Source organism: Heteronotia binoei, chromosome 14, assembly GCF_032191835.1.
Source record: "Heteronotia binoei isolate CCM8104 ecotype False Entrance Well chromosome 14, APGP_CSIRO_Hbin_v1, whole genome shotgun sequence".
NCBI classification, from domain to species: domain Eukaryota; kingdom Metazoa; phylum Chordata; class Lepidosauria; order Squamata; family Gekkonidae; genus Heteronotia; species Heteronotia binoei.
Window position 1 is genome coordinate 61464495 of NC_083236.1, and position 20799 is coordinate 61485293.

Sequence of the window (20799 nt, forward strand, 5' to 3'; positions counted from 1 at the left end):
CAGACTCAAGAAAACAGGAAACACTAAAAGTTATGAGTTACAACACAAAATTAATCGCTGGACCTTAATACAATCAGGGAGACCACACCAGGCACAAAGGAAAAAGTTGAAGAATTTCCTGAGCCGGAAACTCTTTTGATTTAATTTCAACCCATTGGTTCTGGTCCTGCCTTCTGGGGCCACAGAAAACAATTCCACACCATCCTCTATATGACAGCCCTTCAAGTAGTTGAGGATGGTGATCATATCACTTCTCAGCCGCCTCCTCTCCAGGCTAAACATGCCCAGCTCCTTCAAGCTTTCTTCATAGAACTTGGTCTCCAGACCCCTCACCATCTTCATCGCCCTCCTCTGGACCTCTTCCAGCTTGTCTATATCCTTCTTAAAATGTGGTGCCCAAAACTGAACAGAATACTCCAGGTGAGGTCTTACCAGAGCAGAGGAAAGTGATACCATCACATCACATGATCTGGACACTATACTTCTGTTAATATAGCCCAAAATTGCATTTGCCTTTTTAGCCACCACATCACACTGTTATAAAAATGTCGCTGGTGCGATGACATCACTTCCTGTGAAACACTGACAGTGTGGCTTGGGCCTTCCTCTTTTTCCTGGTAAGTGCTCCTGCTGGCCAGCCAATCAACAGTGGGAGAACCCCACATACATGGGGGGATGAATGGCAATCCTACCCTTGGTTGGTACTTAGATGGGAGACGACCCAGGAAGTCCAAGGTCAACCAATGACAAATCACCTCTGAACATCTCTTGCCTTAAAAACCCTGTGGGGTCACCATGCGCACTTGCCATGTCCCAACACCGCCACAGTCTTGAAAAATACTTGACTTTTGGAACATTTTATTGGAGTTTTCCAATACAAAAAAACAAACAAGCTTGCAAAGGAACAAGGATGTAAATGACATTGTAAATATCATTGCAGTGCAGTAAAGAATATTGACCATAGCTAAGAAAGAAGTAGGTATAAACAAGCTGTAAACCATATTGGACAAGAACATAACAGCCACATTATGTATAAAAAAGGAAATAAAAGAGAGGAAACCTAGCAAGTAGATTTGCATCAAGTTATGCAAGATGCCATAATCAATCAATTACGGAATTTAAAGAAGATCAGTGCAGAGAGTAATGTATGCTATTACTATTATAAAGAGTACCTTCTGCAACAGTAGTATTGCAGACTCAAGAAAACAGGAAGCATTAAAAAGTTATGAGTTACAACACAAAATTAATCGCTGGACCTTAATACAATCAGGGAGACCACACCAGGCACAAAGGAGCTGAAGAAGGAGGTGTTTAGGTAGCTCTAGCTATCTACGGTCATTTTACTACAGAATTTCTTGCAATTGCTAGACCTACCCTTGTCATTTTGAGGTAGCTTTAGGAATTCTCAAGAACTCGATGGTCAGAACTTCCTGTAAGTAGACAATACCCTATTTTTTAAAGAATATCAGTGCAAAGAGTAATGTATGCTATTACTATTATAAAGAGTACCTTCTGCAACTGTAGTATGCACCTTTGGCAAGATGTAGACCACGACTAGCACAAACAGAAGAGGAAAGAAGATATTTCAAAGGGGGGGGGGAATTAGAGATAGAGCAAGTTGAGATATTCTGAATTGTATGTTGAAGATCAAAAAATACTTGTCTTTTGGATTCTTAAATCCTTCCTCTTCCTCCTCTGATAATTATGTGTGTGTGCTGTTGTGGTGCGGGAGACAACGGGGCAGATTTTTGTTGCCTGGAGAATTCTAAGTCATTGCCAATGAATCTCAGCAATTAGACCAATTTGGTAAAGGACAAAAGAAGTTTTGGATAATTGGATTATTAGTGTGTTTCCTTGCTAAACAGCTGCCCAAGCCCAGATATTTATGGGATTCAGTGCGTTACCATAGATGTGATGTAGTCGTTTCCTTTCAAGGACCAAAAAGGGGACGGGTGAATTATAACTTCTCAAAAAGAAGTAAAGATGCCCTTGAAGGCTATTCAAAAGCTATGACGTGAACAATATGATGGTGTGTTTATCGATAAGAGCTAGGCTTGCCAGGCAATGCCCGGGAACTGGTGGAAGGGTTTTTTTTGGGGGGGGGGGCGCTGAGTTGTGGGAGTAAAAAATAGGGTATTGTCTGCTTACAGGAAGTTCTGACCATTGAGTTCTTGAGAATTCCTAGAGCTACCTCAAAATGACAAGGGTAGGTCTAGCAATTGCAAGAAATTCTATAGTAAAATGACCATAGAGTTTTTGGTGATAGCTAGAGCTACCTAAACACCCTCTTCTTCAGCTCCTGTTCAATCAAAATGCTTGTTACTCTGCCAGCGAGATTATAAATAAAGGTGATTTTCTTGTCCAGACTCAAACATCCCTCTTTTTGATATCATCTTTCCCATGTGTGACTCAAACCATGTGACTAATTATTTGCGCAGCATTTTCAGTTTCTTGCTACTAAAATTGTCTGGGAAATGTATGCATTTCCCCCCAATCTTACTGGTGCATCAATAAACAAACATTACCGTATTTACATGAAAGGACGGCAACCCTGAATGTGACCACCTTAAAAAAATGTTGTACACCCTCCAAAAAGGTTTTACTGGTTGCAATTCTAACTTGTGCGCAAATGTAAGATTAACCAGAGAGCCAGTTTGGTGTAGTGGTTAAGGGCACAGATTCTTATCTGGAAGAACTGGGTTTGATTCTCCACTCCTCCAGTTGCACCTGCTGGAATGGCCATGGGTCAGCCATATCTTTCATAGGAGTTATCCTTGAAAGGGCAGCTGCTGTAAAAACTCTCTTAGCCCCACCCACCTCACAGTGTGTCTGTTGTGGGGTGGGGGGAAGGAAGGTAAAGGAGATTGTGACCACTCTGAGACTCTGAGATTCAGAATATAGGGTGGGATATAAATCCAATATCATCTTCTTCTTCTCCTCCTCCTCCTCCTCCTCTTTTTATGGAAAAAAACCCCTAATCTGGTATTGGAGTCAATCTCTCTCTCTCTCTGGATCCATATAAAAGCACTTATTTGCACAGTGAGGGATTAAAATGTGGAATTTGCTAACAGAGGATGAAAGGATGAATTTTTTACTCCCACAGGCATAAACAGTTTTAAAAGGGGATTAGATAGATTCATAGAGGAGAGGGGAAGGCCTTGGCCTCTGTAGCCTGTGGTTGGCCTTCCAGAAGAACTGATTGGCCGCTGTGTGAGACAGGATGCTGGACTAGGTGGACCACCGGTCTGATCCTGCAGGGCTCTTCTTATGTTCTTATGCTAATCTTGACAAGCGTTTTGTTATTGTTCTGTTTTTAAGCATTTACTGTGTTTAATTTTTGACGCATTCATATTCAACTTCTATTTTGCTATTTTTAAAATTCAGCAGTATTATATTAATCTACGCCCATCATAAGCAGCCCCGTGGCACAGAGTGGTAACGCTGCAGTACTGCAGTCCGAGCTCTCTGTTCACGACCTGAGTTCGATCCCTCCGGAAGCAGGGTTCAGATAGCCGAATCGAGGTTGACTCAACCTTCCATCCTTCCGAGGTCGGTCAAATGAGTACCCAGCTTGTTGGGGGGGGGGGGGGGAAGTGTAGATGATTGGGGAAGGCAATAGTAAACCAACCTGTAAAAAGTCTGCCATGAAAATGTTGTGATGCGACATCACCCCAAAGTCGGAAAGAACTGGTGCTTGCACAGGGGACTACTACCGTTTTCGCACACAGCTTACCACGCAGTCACAATCCTGTTCCCTACGCAGCGTCCAGTCAGATTTCCCACCATCTGTGCCGGAGTTACAGGAAGTGCCGTGGCTTTTGCGTAGCAAATGTAAACTGGGTTTTAGCGGTTTACGTTTGCCACGCAAAAGCCACAGCACTTCCTGTAACTTCGGCGCAGATGGTGGGAAATCCGACAAGACGCTGCGGAAGGAACAGGAGTGTGACTCAGTGGTAAAACATCTGTTTGGTAAGCATAATGGCCCAGGTTCAATCCCTGGCATCTCCAACTAGGGTTACCAATCCCCAAATGGGGGCAGGGGATCCCCCAGTTTGAAGGCCCTCCCCCCACTTCAGGGTCATCAGAAAGTGGGGGGGGGATGTCTGTTGGCAATCCATTATTCCCTATGGAGACTAATTCCCATAGGAAATAATGGAGAATTGATCTGCGGGTATCTGGGATTCTGGGGGGCTGTTTCTTGAGGTGGAGGCACCAAATTTGCAGTATAGTATCCCCAGAATACATTTTAAAAAGAAGTCAGAGATAGGGTTGCCAAGTCCATTTCAAGAAATACCTTGAAGCTGCGTGCGACAACGGTATACCTTTACCTTTTTACACCCATCATTTCCTATGAGTGATGCCAGTGAGTTTTAGTGGCTTATACCTCTATAAATCATTCTGTGTGAATGATTTATAGTAATCACATGGTTATATTGTACCCTAGGAGCACTTCTAGGGGTCAAAGTACATGGTTTCTATACACTCTGTTCTTTACGTCTCTCTTTTCCACATACGGAGTAGTGTCCAGAGTTCTCCCTTCAGTGTCCAAATCAATGTTCCTTCTAAGCTGTGGAGTCTTGTGAGCAAAAAAAAAAAAAAAATCTGCGTTGTAAGCTACTGGCATTAAAGTTGTGAGTGACTGCATAAATTAGTTTGCTCTGGGGCCATTTCCCCCCAGAGCGAAGACAAAAATGTATGAGCAGGAGGCTAAAAAACTGTGAGGTAGCTCACACTAACTCAGCTTAGAGGGAACACTGGTCCAAAGAGGGAGACCTATTAAATCAGCAGTGATCAGGGTGTGTGTGGAGGGGTGGGGGTGGGGGTGGGGGTGGGGATTAGTTAAACTTCTGAGCTTTAGGCTGAAGTTAGAACATACCAACATAGGAAACTGCCTTCTACTGAATCAGACCCTTGGTCCATCAAAGTCAGTATTGTCTACTCAGACTGGCAGCGGCTTTCCAGAGTCTCAAGCTGAGGTTTTTCATGCCTATCTGCCTGGACCCTTTTTTTTTTAGTTGGAGATGCCAGGGATTGAACCTGGGACCTTCTGGTTACCAAGCAGATGCTCTACCACTGAGCTACCATCCCTCCCCAAAGATTGCTAGACAAAGCTACGGACAAGTCTATCTGCGGGTTTTTTCTCTTCAAGCAGATGCTCTACCACTGAGCTACCATCCCTCCCCAAAGATTGCTAGACAAAGCTACGGACAAGTCTATCTGCGGGTTTTTCTCTTCAAGCAGATGCTCTACCACTGAGCTACCATCCCTCCCCAAAGATTGCTAGACAAAGCTACGGACAAGTCTATCTGCGGGTTTTTCTCTTCAAGCAGATGCTCTACCACTGAGCTACCGTCCCTCCCCAAAGATTGCTAGACAAAGCTACGGACAAGTCTATCTGCGGGTTTTTCTCTTCACCAGGACTGCAGCAAACTTCGATGAGAGTGTTGCCGACATGCTGGCATAGTGCAGTGCAGGGGAGTTGACCTCATTTGTTATGAGGGACGGATCGGACATAAATGAGATTGTTGTAGACGTGACTTGAATTGTATCTATTATATGGAGTTCTTGCCCGGCTCATTGGAGCCTTGGCGACTCAGGAACAATAGGCAGCAGGATGCAAATTCTACTGCCCTGCTCCAATCATGATCCCCCTGCTGGTTTGAATGATCCAATAGCATGCTAGCGTGGGAACTTTGTGTGTCTATATAGTTGCCAATAGTAGGCTTCCCAATCCCCAGGAACCAGAGGGGGATCCCCCGGTTCTACAGGTTTCCCCCCTCCCCCAGCCAGCTGGCTGGCGGGGGAAGCCCCACCCCCACAGCCATCATGCACCTCCATGAATGATTCCCATAGGGAATGATGGGGAATTGATCTGCGGGTATCGGGGGCTCTGGGGGCTGTTTTTTGAGATAGAGGCACCAAATTTTCAGTATAGCATCTAGTGCCTCTTCCCAAAATACCTCCCAAGTTTCAAAAAGATTGGACTAGGGGGTCCAATTCTATGAGCCCCCCAAAAGGTGCCCCTATCCTTCATTATTTCCTATGGAAGGAAGGCATTTAAATGTGATGGCCAGAACTCCCTTGAAGTTCAATTCTGCTTGTCACAGCCTTGCTCTCGGCTCTGCCCCAATGTCTCCTGGCTCCACCCCCAAAGTCCCCAGATATTTCTTGAATTGGACTTGGTAACCTTACCCTGTAGGCCCAGTTTTTAGTCGTCTAAGGCAGTGCCATGCTGTTTTCAATAAAAGAGCTATGTTCACTACCCCCTTGCTTCATCATTACATAGAACCCACTATATTATAGAGATCTTGTCGGGCCGGGCCATGTTGGGTTGGGTTGGGCTGGGCCGTGTCGAGCCAGACCATATGTGTGCCTACTTAAGATTAGGCAGTAGAGATATAAACTTTATAAAAGACACAGACACAAATATATATATTTAAAAACTTAAAGCATGCTTAAAATGTTAGCACTCGTTGGTCTTAAAGGTGCTTTCTTCGTTTCTCCCATGGGATCCAGAACACTGGGCAAAAGAAGCTGTGGCTCTTTCCTTCCTTCCCCAGAGGACTGAGGGGGAAGAGCCTCAGCCAATAAAGGGAAGAGAGTCTTGGCTCAGTCGCTCTGCTGTGCAATTGAGAGAGCCTGGGAAAACAAGTTCTGCCTTCCCCCCTTCCTCCCCAAAGGAGGAGCCGCCCTCAGCCAATGGGGAAAATAGAGGTTTTGCTCTGTAGCTCTTGTGTGATTGGGGAAGCCTTGCAAAGCAAACTATTATGCAGAAGGAAACAAGATATAGGGAGAAGGAAGCAGATGCTCCGGGGCCTGATAGGAGCCTTATCTGCATGTTTGATATCCCTGCTGTAGTTTAAGAGCAGCAAACTCTAATCTGGAGAGCCAGGTTTGATTTCCCACTCCTCCATATGCAGCCAACTGGGTAACCTTGGGTCACTCACAGTTTTCTTAGAACATTCTCAGCCCCGCCTACCACAGAGGGTGTCTATTGTGGGGAGAGGAAGGGAAGGAGATGGGAAGCTGCTTCAAGACTCCTTAAAGCAGAGAAAAGCAGATTTTAAAAAAACAAACAACAACAGCAAACCCTTCTTTTCATCTCTTGAACTTAACTTCAGTGGATAACTGGAATGGCCTACAGTAGACCATCTAGATTTGAATTCAGCAGTACTTCAGAGATCAACCAGATTTGCAGAGGTGCAACACAAAACATAATCCAGCTTGATTACAGCAGGAAAGAAATGCTGCAGCGAGTTAAAAATCCTAAACCCCTGTTCTATTCTCAGGGGCCCATTGTTGAGAATTTGTGAATGCACTCGAGTCAGACTGGGATATAAGGCCTTGGGGGTTCTCCATAGCTACTTGCGACTGATGAAGGGAGTTTGAAGTAGGATTGCCAGATAGTGTTGGGGAGTTCCAATTCAAGAAATATCTGGGGACTTTGGGGGTGGAGCCAGGAGACTTTGGGGGTGAAGCCAGGAGACATTAGTGGTGGAGCCAAGATCAAGGCTGTGACAAGCATAATTGAACTCCAAAGGGAGTTCTGGCCATCACATTTAAAGGGACATCACACCTTTTAAAGGCCTTTCCTCCACTAGAAATAATTATGGATAGAGGCACCTTCTTTTGGGGCTCATAGAATTGGACCCCCTGGTCCAATTTTTTTGAAACTTGGGGGGTATTTTGAGAAGAGGCACTAGATGCGATACTGAAAATTTGGTGCCTCTACCCCAAAAAACAGCCCCCCCCAGAGCCCCAGATACCTACAGATCAATTCTCCTTGATTTTCTATGGGAATACATCTCCATAGGGAATAACAGAGTTCCCAGAAGACATTTCCCTCCCCTCCCCCCCCCGCTTTCTGAACACCCTGAAGCGGGGGGAGGGTCACCAAACCGGGGGATCCCCTGCCCCCACCTGGGGATTGGCAACCCTATTGGGGAGTACAATGGCTCAGTGGTAAAACATCTGCTTGGTAAGCATAACGTCCCAGGTTCAATCCCTGGCATCTCCAACTAGGGTTACCAATCCCCAGGCGGGAGCAGGGGATCCCCCGGTTTGAAGGCCCTCCCCCCACTTCAGGGTCATCAGAAAGTGGGGTGTGTGTGTCTGTTGGGCACTCCATTATTCCCTATGGAGACCAATTCCCATAGGAAATAATGGAGAATTGATCGGCGGGTATCTGAGATTCTGGGGGGCTGTTTTTTTGAGGTGGAGGCACCAAATTTGCAGTATAGTATTCCCCAAATACATTTTTTTTAAAAAAGGCAGAGATAGGGTTGCCAAGTCCATTTTAAGAAATACCTGGGGACTTTGGGGGTGGAGCCAGGAGACTTTGGGGGTGGAGCCAGGAGCAAGGTTGTGACAAGCATCATTGAACTCCAAAGGGAGTTTTGGCCATCACATTTAAAGGGACCGCACACCTTTTAAATGCCTTCCCTGCACTGGAAATAATGAAGGATAGGGGCACTTTCTTTTGGAGCTCATAGAATTGGACCCCCTGGTCCAATCGTTTTGAAACTTGGGGGGTATTTTGGGGAGAGGCGTTGGATGCTATGCTACAAATTTGGTGCTTCTATCTTAAAAAACAGCCCCCCCGAGCCCCAGATAACTGTGGCTCAATTATCCATTATCCCCTATGGGAATCGGTCTGCATAGGGAATCATGGAGTGCCCAGCAGACATCTCCCTCCCCCTGCCTCCTTTTGATGACGCTGAAGCCGGGGGAGGACCTCCAAGCCAAGAGATCCCTTGCCTCCACCTGGGGATTGGCAAACCTACTCCTGGGTCCTCAAAGTACTCAAAATTTGGTTTTGAACCCAAATTTACCATAGAGATTTTCGCTAAAACCTAGGGCATCATGATGACATCAGTTTTTGGTGACTCATCATGCTGTGTTTAAGAGCATTTGTGGGTGGGAAGAAGCCCACAACAAGCAGGGCAACCCCTGCCCGAACTGGGGGAGGGGGGGCCGGGAGGGAAGGTGGTGGCAACTGTTGGGAGGGATATGGCAAAACCTAAGTCAGTCATTATAGGGTTAACGTACATGTTTCGATTTCAGCGCAGACCTGACCTCGAAGTACAACCTGGCTCAGAGCCAATCCTGTGTGTTCATTGGTGTGTTTGTCAAACTGGGTGGATGGTTTTAACTTATCAGTGCTTCGGTTGGCTAGCGAGATTAGTTTCTTCTGGTCAAGAATATAGAAAAGAGGTTAATGGTCTATCAGCCTCACCTGCCTGCTGAGAGCCAGTTTGGCGTAGTCGTTAAGTGCGCGGACTCTTATCTGCAAGCAACGGGTTTGATTCCCCACTCCTCCACTTGGAGCTGCTGGAATGGCCTTGGGTCAACCATAGCTCTCGCAAGAGTTGTCCTTGAAAGGGCAGCATCTGGGAGAGCCCTCTCCAGCCCCACCCACCTCACAGGGCGTATGTTGTGGGGGAAGAAGATTTAGGCGATTGTAAACTGCTCTGAGTCTCAGATTCAGAGAGAAGGGCGGGGTATAAATCTGCAGTCTTCTTCTTCTTCCTACTTGTCTGTAATTGGTAGTTATTGCGGCAGCCGCCCCCCCCCCCCCTTATTTTATATAAGCCTACCTTCCAGAGTAAATGCGTAGTTTTAGTATTTTTGTTATTTTCTTTAGAACAATCCAGTGTTTCCCTCTGACGTTGATAAAGAGCTCTATTTTTAAGTAATGATCATTTCCCTCCATGCCTTATTTACCCAACAGCAACCCCATAGAATCATAGAGTTGGAACGTACCCCAGGGTCATCTAGTCCAGCCCCCTGCACAATGCAGGAAACTCACCAATCCCTCCCCACCAAGGGTCACCAGTTCATGGCTTTGAGGTACCAGGAGAAGCTCTTTCTTTTCCTGTGGTCCTGAACTTCTGCTGTGAGACAAAGTAGAACATTAGCCACAGCTTATTGTTGGAACTCTCTGTCTGGGGCAGTGATGCTCTGTATTCTTGTGCTTGCGGGGGGTGGGGCACAGTGGAAGGACTTCTAGCTCCAGTGGTGGACCTCTTGATGGCACTTGGTTGGTTTTGGGGGGGTTTCTTGGCCACTGTGTGACACAGAGTGTTGGACTGGATGGGCCATTGGCCTGATCCAACATGGCTTCTCGTATGTTCTTATGTTCATGCTGAGCTAGACAAACAAGGATCGAGTGGTATAAAACAGCTACAGTGTGCCCTGCTCAGAGACATTCAGTGCCAAACCATGGAAACAACATTTTACATTGGAAACCATAATTTGGTGAGATATATATATGAAAATTCTGTATATAATAGTATATATAAAAAGGTAAAGGTAGTCCCCTGTGCAAGCACCAGTCATTTTCGACTCTGGGGTGACGTTGTTTTCACAACAGTTTCACTGCAGACTTTTTACGGGGTGGTTTGCCATTGCCTTCCCCAGTCAACTACACTTTCCCCCCAGCAAGCTGGGGACTCATTTTACCGACCTTGGAAGGGTGGAAGGCTGAGTCAACCTGGAGCCGGTTACCTGAACCAGCTTTCGCTGGGATTCAACTCAGGTCGTGAGCAGAGGGCTCTGACTGCAGTACTGCAGCTTTACCACTGCACCATGGGGCTCTTGTAATAATCTGTCTGTCTGTCTGTCTGTCTGTCTGTCTGTCTCTCTATCTATCTATCTATCTATCTATCTATCTATCTATCTATCTATCTATCTATCTATCTATCTATCTATCTATCTATCATCTATCATCTATCTATCTATCTATCTATCTATCTATCTATCTATCTATCTATCTATCTATCTATCTATCTATCTATCTATCTATCTATCTATTTATAAATACTGTCATATTCTGCTCTCATATTCAAGTTCGTTGGCCCATTTTAAACCCTAGAGTGTTCCATGACATCACTTCCAGGTTTTGCCCGAAATGACATCAGCTTGCCAGGGTGACTCTGACATTCCAGTGTCCCCCCCCCCCCCCCCTAATTACTCTTGAGGCTTGCTGGCAATGCTAGTCTTCCTAATTTGCTATTGCAAGTGATCATGATGCATGGGCTAGGGCCTTCTCGGTGGTAGCAACAGAAACGTTGCTCCCAGAGCCAGTTTGGTGTAGTGAGAGCTTTCTCAACCCCACCCACCTCACAGGGTGTCTGTTGTGGGGGGAGAAGATATAGGAGATTGTAAGCCGCTCTGAGTCTCTGATTCAGAGAGAAGGGTGGAGTATAAATCTCCAGTCTTCTTCTTCTTCTCTTGAATTTGTAGGCCTCAATCTGGATTTGCTATGGGAGTCATCCCCAACTGCAGAATCCCCTGTCTATGGGGGAGATGAATGATGTTTCTTCCTGCTCCCATTTGTTATTTATTTATTATTTATTTATTACTTTAGATTTTTATCCCACCCTCTCCGCAAGCGGACTCAGGGCAGCTAACAGTCAGTTCAAACATCTATAATACCATTTTAAACCAATAAAATACAATTTAAAACATTTTGTGGTGCTATACAACTTTGATATGATGGGATCTTTCTTTTTGCTGTTAGTGATCCTATAATGTTCATAGCTCCTCAGCAGTGTTAGGTGGCAGTCCTCTCCCGGTTTAGGTGTTGAAGTAGGGTTGCCAATCCCCAGGTGGGGGCAGGGGATCCCCTGGTTCAGAGACCCTCCCCCCACTTCAGGGTCGTCAGAAAGCAGAGGGAGGGGAGGGAAATGTCTGCTAGGAACTCTATTATTCCCTATGGAGATTTATTCCCATAGAAAATCATGGAGAATTGATCCGTGGGTATCTGGAGCTCTGAGAGGGGGGGCTGTTTTTTGTAGGGTAGAGGCACTAAAATTTCAGTATAGCATCTAGTGCCTCTCCCCAAAATACCCCCCAAGTTTCAAAAAGATTGGACTAGGGGGTCCAATTCTATAAGCTCCAAAAGAAGGTTCCCCTATCCTTCATTATTTCCTATGGAAGGAAGGAACTGAAAAGGTGTGCTGTCCCTTTAAATGTGATGGCCAGAACTCCCTTGGAGTTCATTTATGCTTGTCACACCCTTGCTCCTGGCTCCGCCCCTAATGTCTCCTGGCTCCACTCCCAAGGTCCCCAGATATTTCTTGAATTGTACTTGGCAACCCTATGTTGAAGGCCTGTTGGAATAGTTCAGTTTTGCAGGCCTTGTGGAATTGAGAAAGATCCCACAGGACCCTTATGGCCTCCGGGAGGACATTCCACATTTCTGTTGCTACCACCAAGAAGGCCATAGCCCGTGCATCAAGATCACTTGCGACAGCAAATTAGGAAGACTAGAGTTGCCAGTAACCCCCAAGAGTAATTAGGGGGTGGGACACTGGAATGTCAGAGTCACCCTGGCAAGCTGATGTCACTTCAGGCAAAAACTGGAAGTGACGTCATGGAATACTCTAGGGTTTAAAAACCTCTACAATACGATCATGTAGTGGGAGACCCAACAACCGTACGACGGAAGTCTGGCCTAAACGTATCTTTGATTTTGTGTCTCTTCAGGAAGTGACTCTGGGATCGGACACAAGCTGGCCAAATTCCTTGACCAGTTGGGCTTTGTTGTGTTCGCGGGCGTCTTGAACAAAAGAGGACCTGGGGCAGAAGAGCTGAGGAAAACCTGCTCGGAAAGACTTTCCGTTCTGCAGCTGGACGTCACCAGCTCTCAGCAAATACAAGAGGCTTTTCTTGAAGTGAAAAAGAAGTTGGGAAATGAAGGTATCTGTGGCACTATAATTGAAAAAACGTCAGGGTAAAACTATACTAACAAAGTATATAGGTAATAGGGGAAGCCCTTTTGGCCTCTGCTTCTGAGTAGATTCTGCTCCCAAATAATCTAAGATGAACAATATGAATGTGCACAAAAGGCACTTTAATAATCCAAAGCTTCTACCTTTAAATTGGGGAGGGACGGTGGCTCAGTGGTAGAGCATCTGCTTGGTAAGCAGAAGGTTCAATCCCTGGCATCTCCAACTAAAAAGGGTCCAGGGAAATAGGTGTGAAAAATCTCAGCTTGAGACCCTGGAGAGCCGCTGCCAGTCTGAGTAGACAATACTGACTTTGAAGGACCGAGGCTCTCAGTCAGTATAAGGTAGCTTCATATTCATATGTTCACTGTAAACGGAATGCAATATGAAACAAAAGAGTGCACGCAGGCACTTAGACATTATTCGCAAACAGTCTGCACCAAAATGAATTCCAAACAGTCTGCAGGAAAATAAACCCTAGTGTACACAGGCACTTTTAAAGTGCGCTTAGGCACTTTTAGAAGGTTAAGAGTCTGCTGTTGACTCATAAAGCAAAATCATAAGAGAACAGTCTGTAATGAATTCTGTCATCCAGATTGCACACAGACACTTAAAGAAACCAATTATTTCACTTCACAATCATAAGAACATACGAGAAGCCATGCTGGATCAGGCCAATGGCCCATCCAGTCCCTGTGTCACACAGTTGCCAATATATGTGTGTGTGTATATGCACACACACACACACACACATATATATATACATACATACACACACACACACACTGTGGCTAATAGCTACTGATGGACCTCTGCTCCTTTTTTTTATCCAATCCCCTCTTAAAGCTGGCTATTCTCGTGGCTGCCACCACCTCCTGTGGCAGTGAATTCCACATGTTAACCACCCTTTGGGTGAAGAAGTACTTCCGTTTATCCGTTCTAACCTGACTGCTCAGCAATTTCATTGAATGCCCATGAGTTCTTGTATTGTGAGAAAGGGAGAAAAGTACTTCTTTCTCTACTTTCTCCATCCCATGCATAATCTTGTAAACCTCTATCATGTCACCCGCAGTCGACGTTTCTCCAAGCTAAAGAGCCCCAAACATTTTAACCTTTCTTCATAGGGAAAGTGTTCCAAACCTTTAATCATTCTAGTTGCCCTTTTCTGCACTTTTTCCAATGCTATAATATCCTTTTTGAGGTGCGGTGACCAGAATTGCACACAGTATTCCAAATTAGCCCACACCATCGATTTACAGGGGCATTATGATACTGGCTGATTTGTTTTCAATTCCCTTCCTAATAATTCCGAGCATGGCGTTGGCCTTTTTTATTGCAAACGCACACTGTCTTGACATTTTCACTGGGTTATCTACCACGTCCCCAAGACCTCTCTCTTGGTCAGTCTCTGCCAGTTCACACCCCATCAGCTTGTATTTGTAGCTGGGATTCTTGGCCCCAATGTGCATTACTTTGCACTTGGCCACATTGAACCGCATCTGCCACGTTGACACCCACTCACCCAGCCTCAACAAATCCTTTGGAGTGCCTCTCAATCCTCTCTGGTTCTCACCACCCTGAACACTTTAGTGTCATCTGCAAACTTGGCCACTTCACTGTCTTATTTCTTCAGTCCACTGTTTTCTCAGTGAGGTGTAGGATAAAGAATAAGTTCATCCACATGAAGCCAGTCCACCTTAGCCGGTGTCAAACGTTCCGTTGCCTTTTTCAAGACTGATGGCTTTTAAGTGGAACCCAGAAATCCTGTCTCTTCCTCACAAGGCTCCAGCTCATCCTTTGAAAGGACGGAGTGTGTATCTGTGGCACCTCTGTGATTGATGGGAGATACAGTTGAGAGCAGAAGGGGTTCTTTGCAAACTTTTGACGTCTCCACCCCCAACCCCCACCCTGCCCTGCCCTGCCCTGCTCTGCCCTGGATAGCCCTGACGAGCTCAGTTTCGTCAGGTCTCAGAAGCCAAGCAGAGTTGGCCCTGATTAATATCTGGATGGGAGACCACCAAGGAAGTCCAGGGTCCATACGCAGAAGCAGGGACGGTGGCTCAGTGGTAGAGCATCTGCTTGGGAAGCAGAAGGTCCCAGGTTCAATCCCTGGCATCTCCAAAAAAGGGTCCAGGCAAATAGGTGTGAAAAACCTCAGCTTGAGACCCTGGAGAGCCGCTCCCAGTCTGAGTAGACAATACTGACTTTCAAAGATTTCAGGTTTTCACGGCTGGTAACATCATTAGGGTTTGTAGAATCTTTCGGGATCAAGTGCCGTGTTCTACTGGAGAAAGTTTTCCTTCCAGACGTTTCGTTCTCTTGGTACCCAGCTCTGCAAAACACCCTACAGACTATAAATTGCAGAAAGTCTCAGAACAACCATCAAATTCCACAGAACAATCAGCACAGTCAACAACCATCTTCCTTATCTTCAAACCCCTTCCAACCCTCCCAGCAATTAACACGGAACAATGGTCACATTCAACAGCCAGTTTCCTTATCACTACCCTTCCAGGAAGCCCCACCAAACAATGGGCACATCCACAAACCAATTGCCCTTTCATCACACCCCCTCCAGCCTAGAAATAGCAGCTCTCCAGCAGCCCTGGCCCCACTCAACGCACAGCAGCCAAGAAGGTCAGAGCGCCTGCTCCGGCTGCAACGCCACTGAGGATGTTCTCCGCAGCTGAGAACGAAACGTCTGGAAGGAAAACTTTCTCCAGTAGAACACGGCACTTGATCCCGAAAGATTCTACAAACCCTAATACTGACTTTGATGGACCGAGGGTCTGATTCAGTAGAAGGCAGCTTCATATGTTCAAGCAGATAGTGACCAACTGCCTCTGAACATTTCTTGCCTTGAGGACCCTATGGGGTCATCGTAAGAAGGGGGTTTTTTTGGTAGAAAAAAACCAGTAGGAACACATTGGCATATTAGGCCACACCCCCTGATAACACCGTTGTTTCACACAGGGATTTTTTTTTATAGAAGAAGCCCAGAAGGAACTCGTTGGCATATTAGGCCACCCTTCCTGACACCAAGCCAGCCGGAACTGTGTTCCTGCTCAAAAAAGCCCTGAATGTAAGCCGCTTGGGACTTGATGGGACTTTCCACCACCACCACCCTAACCTACCCTACCCTACCTTATCCTACCCTAAACTGCTTCGCCAGAAAGAGGAATTCATATATAAATTTAATACTATTGAGCTTACCAGGGGTGGAATTCTAGCAGGAGCTCCTTTGCATATTAGGCCACGCACCCCTGATGTAGCCAGTCCTCCAAGAACTTACAAAAAAGAGCCTTATAAGCTCTTGGGGGGTGGCCTAATATGCAAAGGAGCTTCTGCTAGAATTCCACCCCTGGAGCTTACCCTCAGTAGGGACTAGGAGTAAGGTTGCCAAAAGCCTGGTAAAAACAACAGTCCCTTTAATAAATATATCATGGTGTGTTATTTGTAGGATTGTCAAGTCTCCCATGGCCTCTGGTGTTTTAGTATGTGCTTTGCGCGCGCAGCGCAATGGCGTCATTCAGAAGTGATGTCATCGTGCCGGCGACATTGCGTGCTGGCTGCTCTAGGAGTATCTGGGGAAAATATGGTTTTCCCAGACACTCTAGCAATTTGGGAGAGAAACTCTATGGCACTGTAGAGTCTTCCTCCCAAATTGCTAGAGCGTCTGGGAAAACCATAGAGTTTTCCCACATGCTCCCAGAGCGGCCAGCGTGTGACATCACTGGCACAATGATGTCACTTCCCAGTGAGGCAATATTGGGGGAGGATTCCCCTGCCAGCCCAATATGGACCGGCGGGTTGGGAACCTCCAGGGCGGAAGAACCCCTGCGTGGCCCAGGAACTTGGCAGCCCTAGTTATTTGTCATGCAAAGTCATTTATCTGCCAACCATGAAAAGCTTCAGCTGCCCACATGCACATCTCTGTGCTTTGTGACATCAAGCCTCCCCCTCCCCCCACCCCCGCTACAGCCTGGGGAGGGAAATTCTCCTGTCTCTTTTATTTATACACATAAGCCTCTTTAAAAGAGACAGGATGTATCTATCTATATATATTTCCCTCCAGGCCAATTGGCAACCCTCAATGAGAATACCTGCTTCACTAGAGAAATATATATTTACCTTTCTTTTAAAAAGTTTATCCACTGAGGCTTCCAAGGAATGGCAGGAGAAGGACAATCCCGACAGGATCATCCATATCTCCCCTTCCAGGATGGTAAAACTCTTCAGAAATTAAATGGATTTATTTCTTCCGCTTCTCCCCCTTGCCCTTTAGCCAAAATAACATAAGAGAAGCCGTGTTGGATCAGGCCAATGGCCCATCCACTCCAACACTCTGTGTCACAGAAGAACATAAGAGAAGCCATGTTGGATCAGGCCAATGGCCCATCCAGTCCAACACTCTGTGTCACAGAAGAACATAAGAGAAGCCATGTTGGATCAGGCCAATGGCCCATCTAGTCTAACACTCTGTGTCACACAGTGGATGAAACTCAGGTGCCATCAGGAGGCCCACCTATGGAGCCAGAACTCCAGAAACCCTTCTGCTGTTACCCTCCAAGCACCAAGAAGACAGATCATCACTACCCAGACAAAAAAACATAAGAGAAGCCATGTTGGATCAGGCCAATGGCCCATCCAGTCCAACATACTGTGTCACACAATGGCCGAAACCCAGGTGCCATCTGGAGGTCCACCGACTGGGCCAGAACTCCAGAAACCCTCCCACTGTTGCCGCTCCCCCAACACCAGAAATGTCCCAGTAATGGTGTTCCATGTATACCTTTTGGCTAATAGCCACTGATGGACTTCTGTTCCAACTCTGTTCTACTCCATTCTTTGGCTAATGGAACATGTTCAGTATACATCAGGCCATTTTAATGGTTTCTTCCCTTTATTTCCTGCTAATTATTTTACTGCACATCCCAGGCTAGCCCGATCTTCTCAGATCTCAGAAGTTAAGCAGCATCGGCCCTGGTTGGTATCTGAAGGGAGTCCGCCCAAAACGTCCAAGGTCATTCTGCATAGTCAGGCAATGACAAACCACCTCGGAACATCTGTTGCCTTGACCTGGACGGGCTAGATTTAGATCAGATTTAGCCAACTAAGTAAGGTGGCATCTTAGGGTTGTCAAGTCCCCCGCAGCCTCTGATACCATAGAGTTTCTGACCCAAATTGCTAGAGCGGGGAAAACCATAGAGTTTTCCCAGAAGCTCCTACAGCAGCTGGTGTGTGACGTCGCCGGTGTAATGACGCAACTTGCGAATGACGTCATTGTGCCAGCGTCATTGGAAGGGGATCCCCCCCCACCAGCCCAATGTAGGATGGCAGGTTGGGGATCTCCGGAGCGAGAGAACCCCCATCTCGCCTGGGAGGTCGGCAGCCCTATTGAGTCCAGTTAATACAATTCTTAATGGGAGACCACCCAGGACGTCCAGTTTTGTGACACAGTGGCAGGCAATGGCAAACCACCTCTGAGTGTCTCTTGCCTTGAAAACTTTAGCAGGGGTGTCAAACATGCAGTCCAGGGGCTGAATCAGGCCCCCGAAGGGCTCCTATCAGGCCCCTGAGCAACTGGCTGTCATCTGCTTCCTTCTCCCTATATCTTACTTCCTTCTGCATAACAGCTTGCTTTACAAAGCTCACTCAATAGCACAGGAGCTACAGAGCAAAACCTCTGTTTTCTCCATTGGCTGAGCCTCCTCCCTTGAGGAGGAAGGCAGGGCTAGTTTTTCCAGGCTTTCTCAATCACACAGCAGAGCTACCGAGCCTAGCCTCTCCTCCTTCTATTGGCTGAGGCTTCTCCGCCCTCCCCCAGTTCCCTGGGGAAGGAAGGAAAGAGCCACATCTTCTTTTGCCCAGTTTCCTGGATCCCATGGGAGAAATACAAAGAAAGCACCTTTAAGCCCAACAAGTGCTGTTTTAAGCATTTTTTTTTTAAAAAAAACAGTTGTGTTTGTCTGTGTCCTTTATATAAAGTTTATATCTCTGCTACGTAATCTTAAATAGGTACACATATGGCTCAGCCCGACATAGCTCGGCCCAACGCAACATGGCCTGGCCTGACAACGTCTCATTTATGTCAGATCCGGACATCACAACAAATGAGTTCAACACCTCTGCTTTACTGGGTCGCCATAAGTTGTCTAGAACTTGAAAGCACTTCCCACCACATTTTTTTTTCGCCTTCTGGGGTTGGGGGGTTTACCTGCAAATCCCAGCCTTGTCTCTGATTTGCCTGTTTTTCTACCTTTCATAGAAACATAGAGTGGGAAGGGACCTCCAGAGTCATCTAGTCCAACCCCCTGCACAATGCAGGAAACTCACCAACACCTACCCCTAAATTCACAGGATCTTCATTGCTGTCAGATGGCCATCCAGCCTCTGTTTAAAAACCTCCAAGGAAGGAGAGCCCATCACCTCCCGGGGAAGCCTGTTCCACCGAGGAATCGCTCTAACGGTCAGGAAGTTCTTCCTGATGTTGAGCCAGAAACTCTTTTGATTTAATTTCAACCCATTGGTTCTAGTCCTACCTTCTGGGGCCACAGAAAACAATTCCACACCATCCTCTATAGGACAGTCTTTCAACTACTTGAAGATGGTGATCATATCCCCTCTCAGCCGCCTCCTCTTCGGGCTAAACATGCCCAGCTCCTTCAACCTTTCCTCATAGGATTTGGTCTCCAGACCCCTCACCATCTTCGTCGCCCTCAACTTCCATATAGTGGCCAATCGCTTTGCTATTAGATATAGGGATCTTCGTCTTGTTTTGTCAGTCTATTGTGGTTGAAAGTAGCCCACGCCCATGGATGAGATCTTCAATGTTCTGCTGTGCTTATCGCTTCTGCTCCACATAAAATGAGACACACCTCCCTTGAGGTGACTTGCCTCTTGCATTGCAAGACCTCCTGACCGCCATTTGTTATAAACTCTTATCTTCCCACCCTCACCCACTTTTTTCTGTTTGCACTCAGGTGTGTTTTTGATGATGGAAATAAAATCTGTATACCTTCCTAAGCAGTTACACCCTCCTAAGTCCATTAAAGTCAATTGGCTTTGAATGTTGTAACTGCTTCAGTTGGCGCCACATATATTTCCGTGGGATCTTTTGGCTCATGAGAACAAGCATCGTATAGGGAGTGACCAGGTCTGGGTTGGAAAATACCTGGGAATTTGGGGGTGGATCTGGGAGAGGCGCAGAGTGTTAAAACAGCAGTACTGCAGTCCTAAACTCTGCTCACGACCTGAGTTCAATCCCCCGTGGAAGCTGGGTTTTCAGGTAGATGGCTCGAGGTTGACTCAGCCTTCCATCCTTCCAAGGTCAGTAAAATGAGTCCCCAGCTTGCTGGGGGAAAAGTGTAGATGACCGGGGAAGGCAATGGCAAACCACCCCGTAAAAAGTCTGCCGTGAAAACGTGAAAGCAATGTCACCCCAGAGTCAGAAACGACTGGTGCTTGCACAGGGAACCTTTCCTTTCCTGGGAGAGCGTGGGGTTTGGGGATGGAAGAGGCCTCAGCAGGGTACAATGCTGTACAGAGCCGGATTAACAATTAGGCCAAGTAGGCCCTGGCCTATGGGCCCCCACACCTTTAAGGGCCCCTTTCCCTCCCATTTCCCCTCCTGCTTGCAGCCCTCCCAGCCTGCATGTGCAGCCAACAACTGAGCCGTTCTTTGCCCGACTTGCCTGGTGAGGCTGCTGCTGGCATCATCGCCAAGTTTGCCTCTCTCTGCCTCTCCCCCGCAGCTTTGCCAAAGGGGCTTTGGAGAAGGGGCCTGCAGGCTGCAGTGGGTGGTGAAGCAGGCACTTCAACTCTGAGATAATTTGCAAGGGGGCCCCTGAGATTTTGCCTACCTAGGGGCCAACCAGCACTGATGCCGTAGACCCCCACCCTCCAAAGCAGCCGTTTTCTCCAGCGGGACTGATCTCTGTCGCATGGAGATCAGTTGTAATTTGGGGAGATCTCCAGGCCCCTCCTGGAGGTTTGCAGCTCTGAATTGAGTGTATTAATTTAGCCATTGAAAACTGTAATACAGGATTGTTCTGCACCGCCCAGCCAC

General features: G+C 46.7%; 1 protein-coding gene across 1 annotated transcript in view; it reads left to right on the forward strand.

Annotated features, from left to right (window-relative positions):
• Positions 1 to 20799, forward strand: part of HSD17B2 (hydroxysteroid 17-beta dehydrogenase 2) — a 62961-nt gene that overhangs the window by 21857 nt on the left and 20305 nt on the right. The window contains exon 2 of the mRNA XM_060253741.1: positions 12490 to 12702. Coding sequence (XP_060109724.1) covers positions 12490 to 12702 — 213 coding nt within the window. The remainder of the gene's footprint in view (positions 1 to 12489; positions 12703 to 20799) is intronic.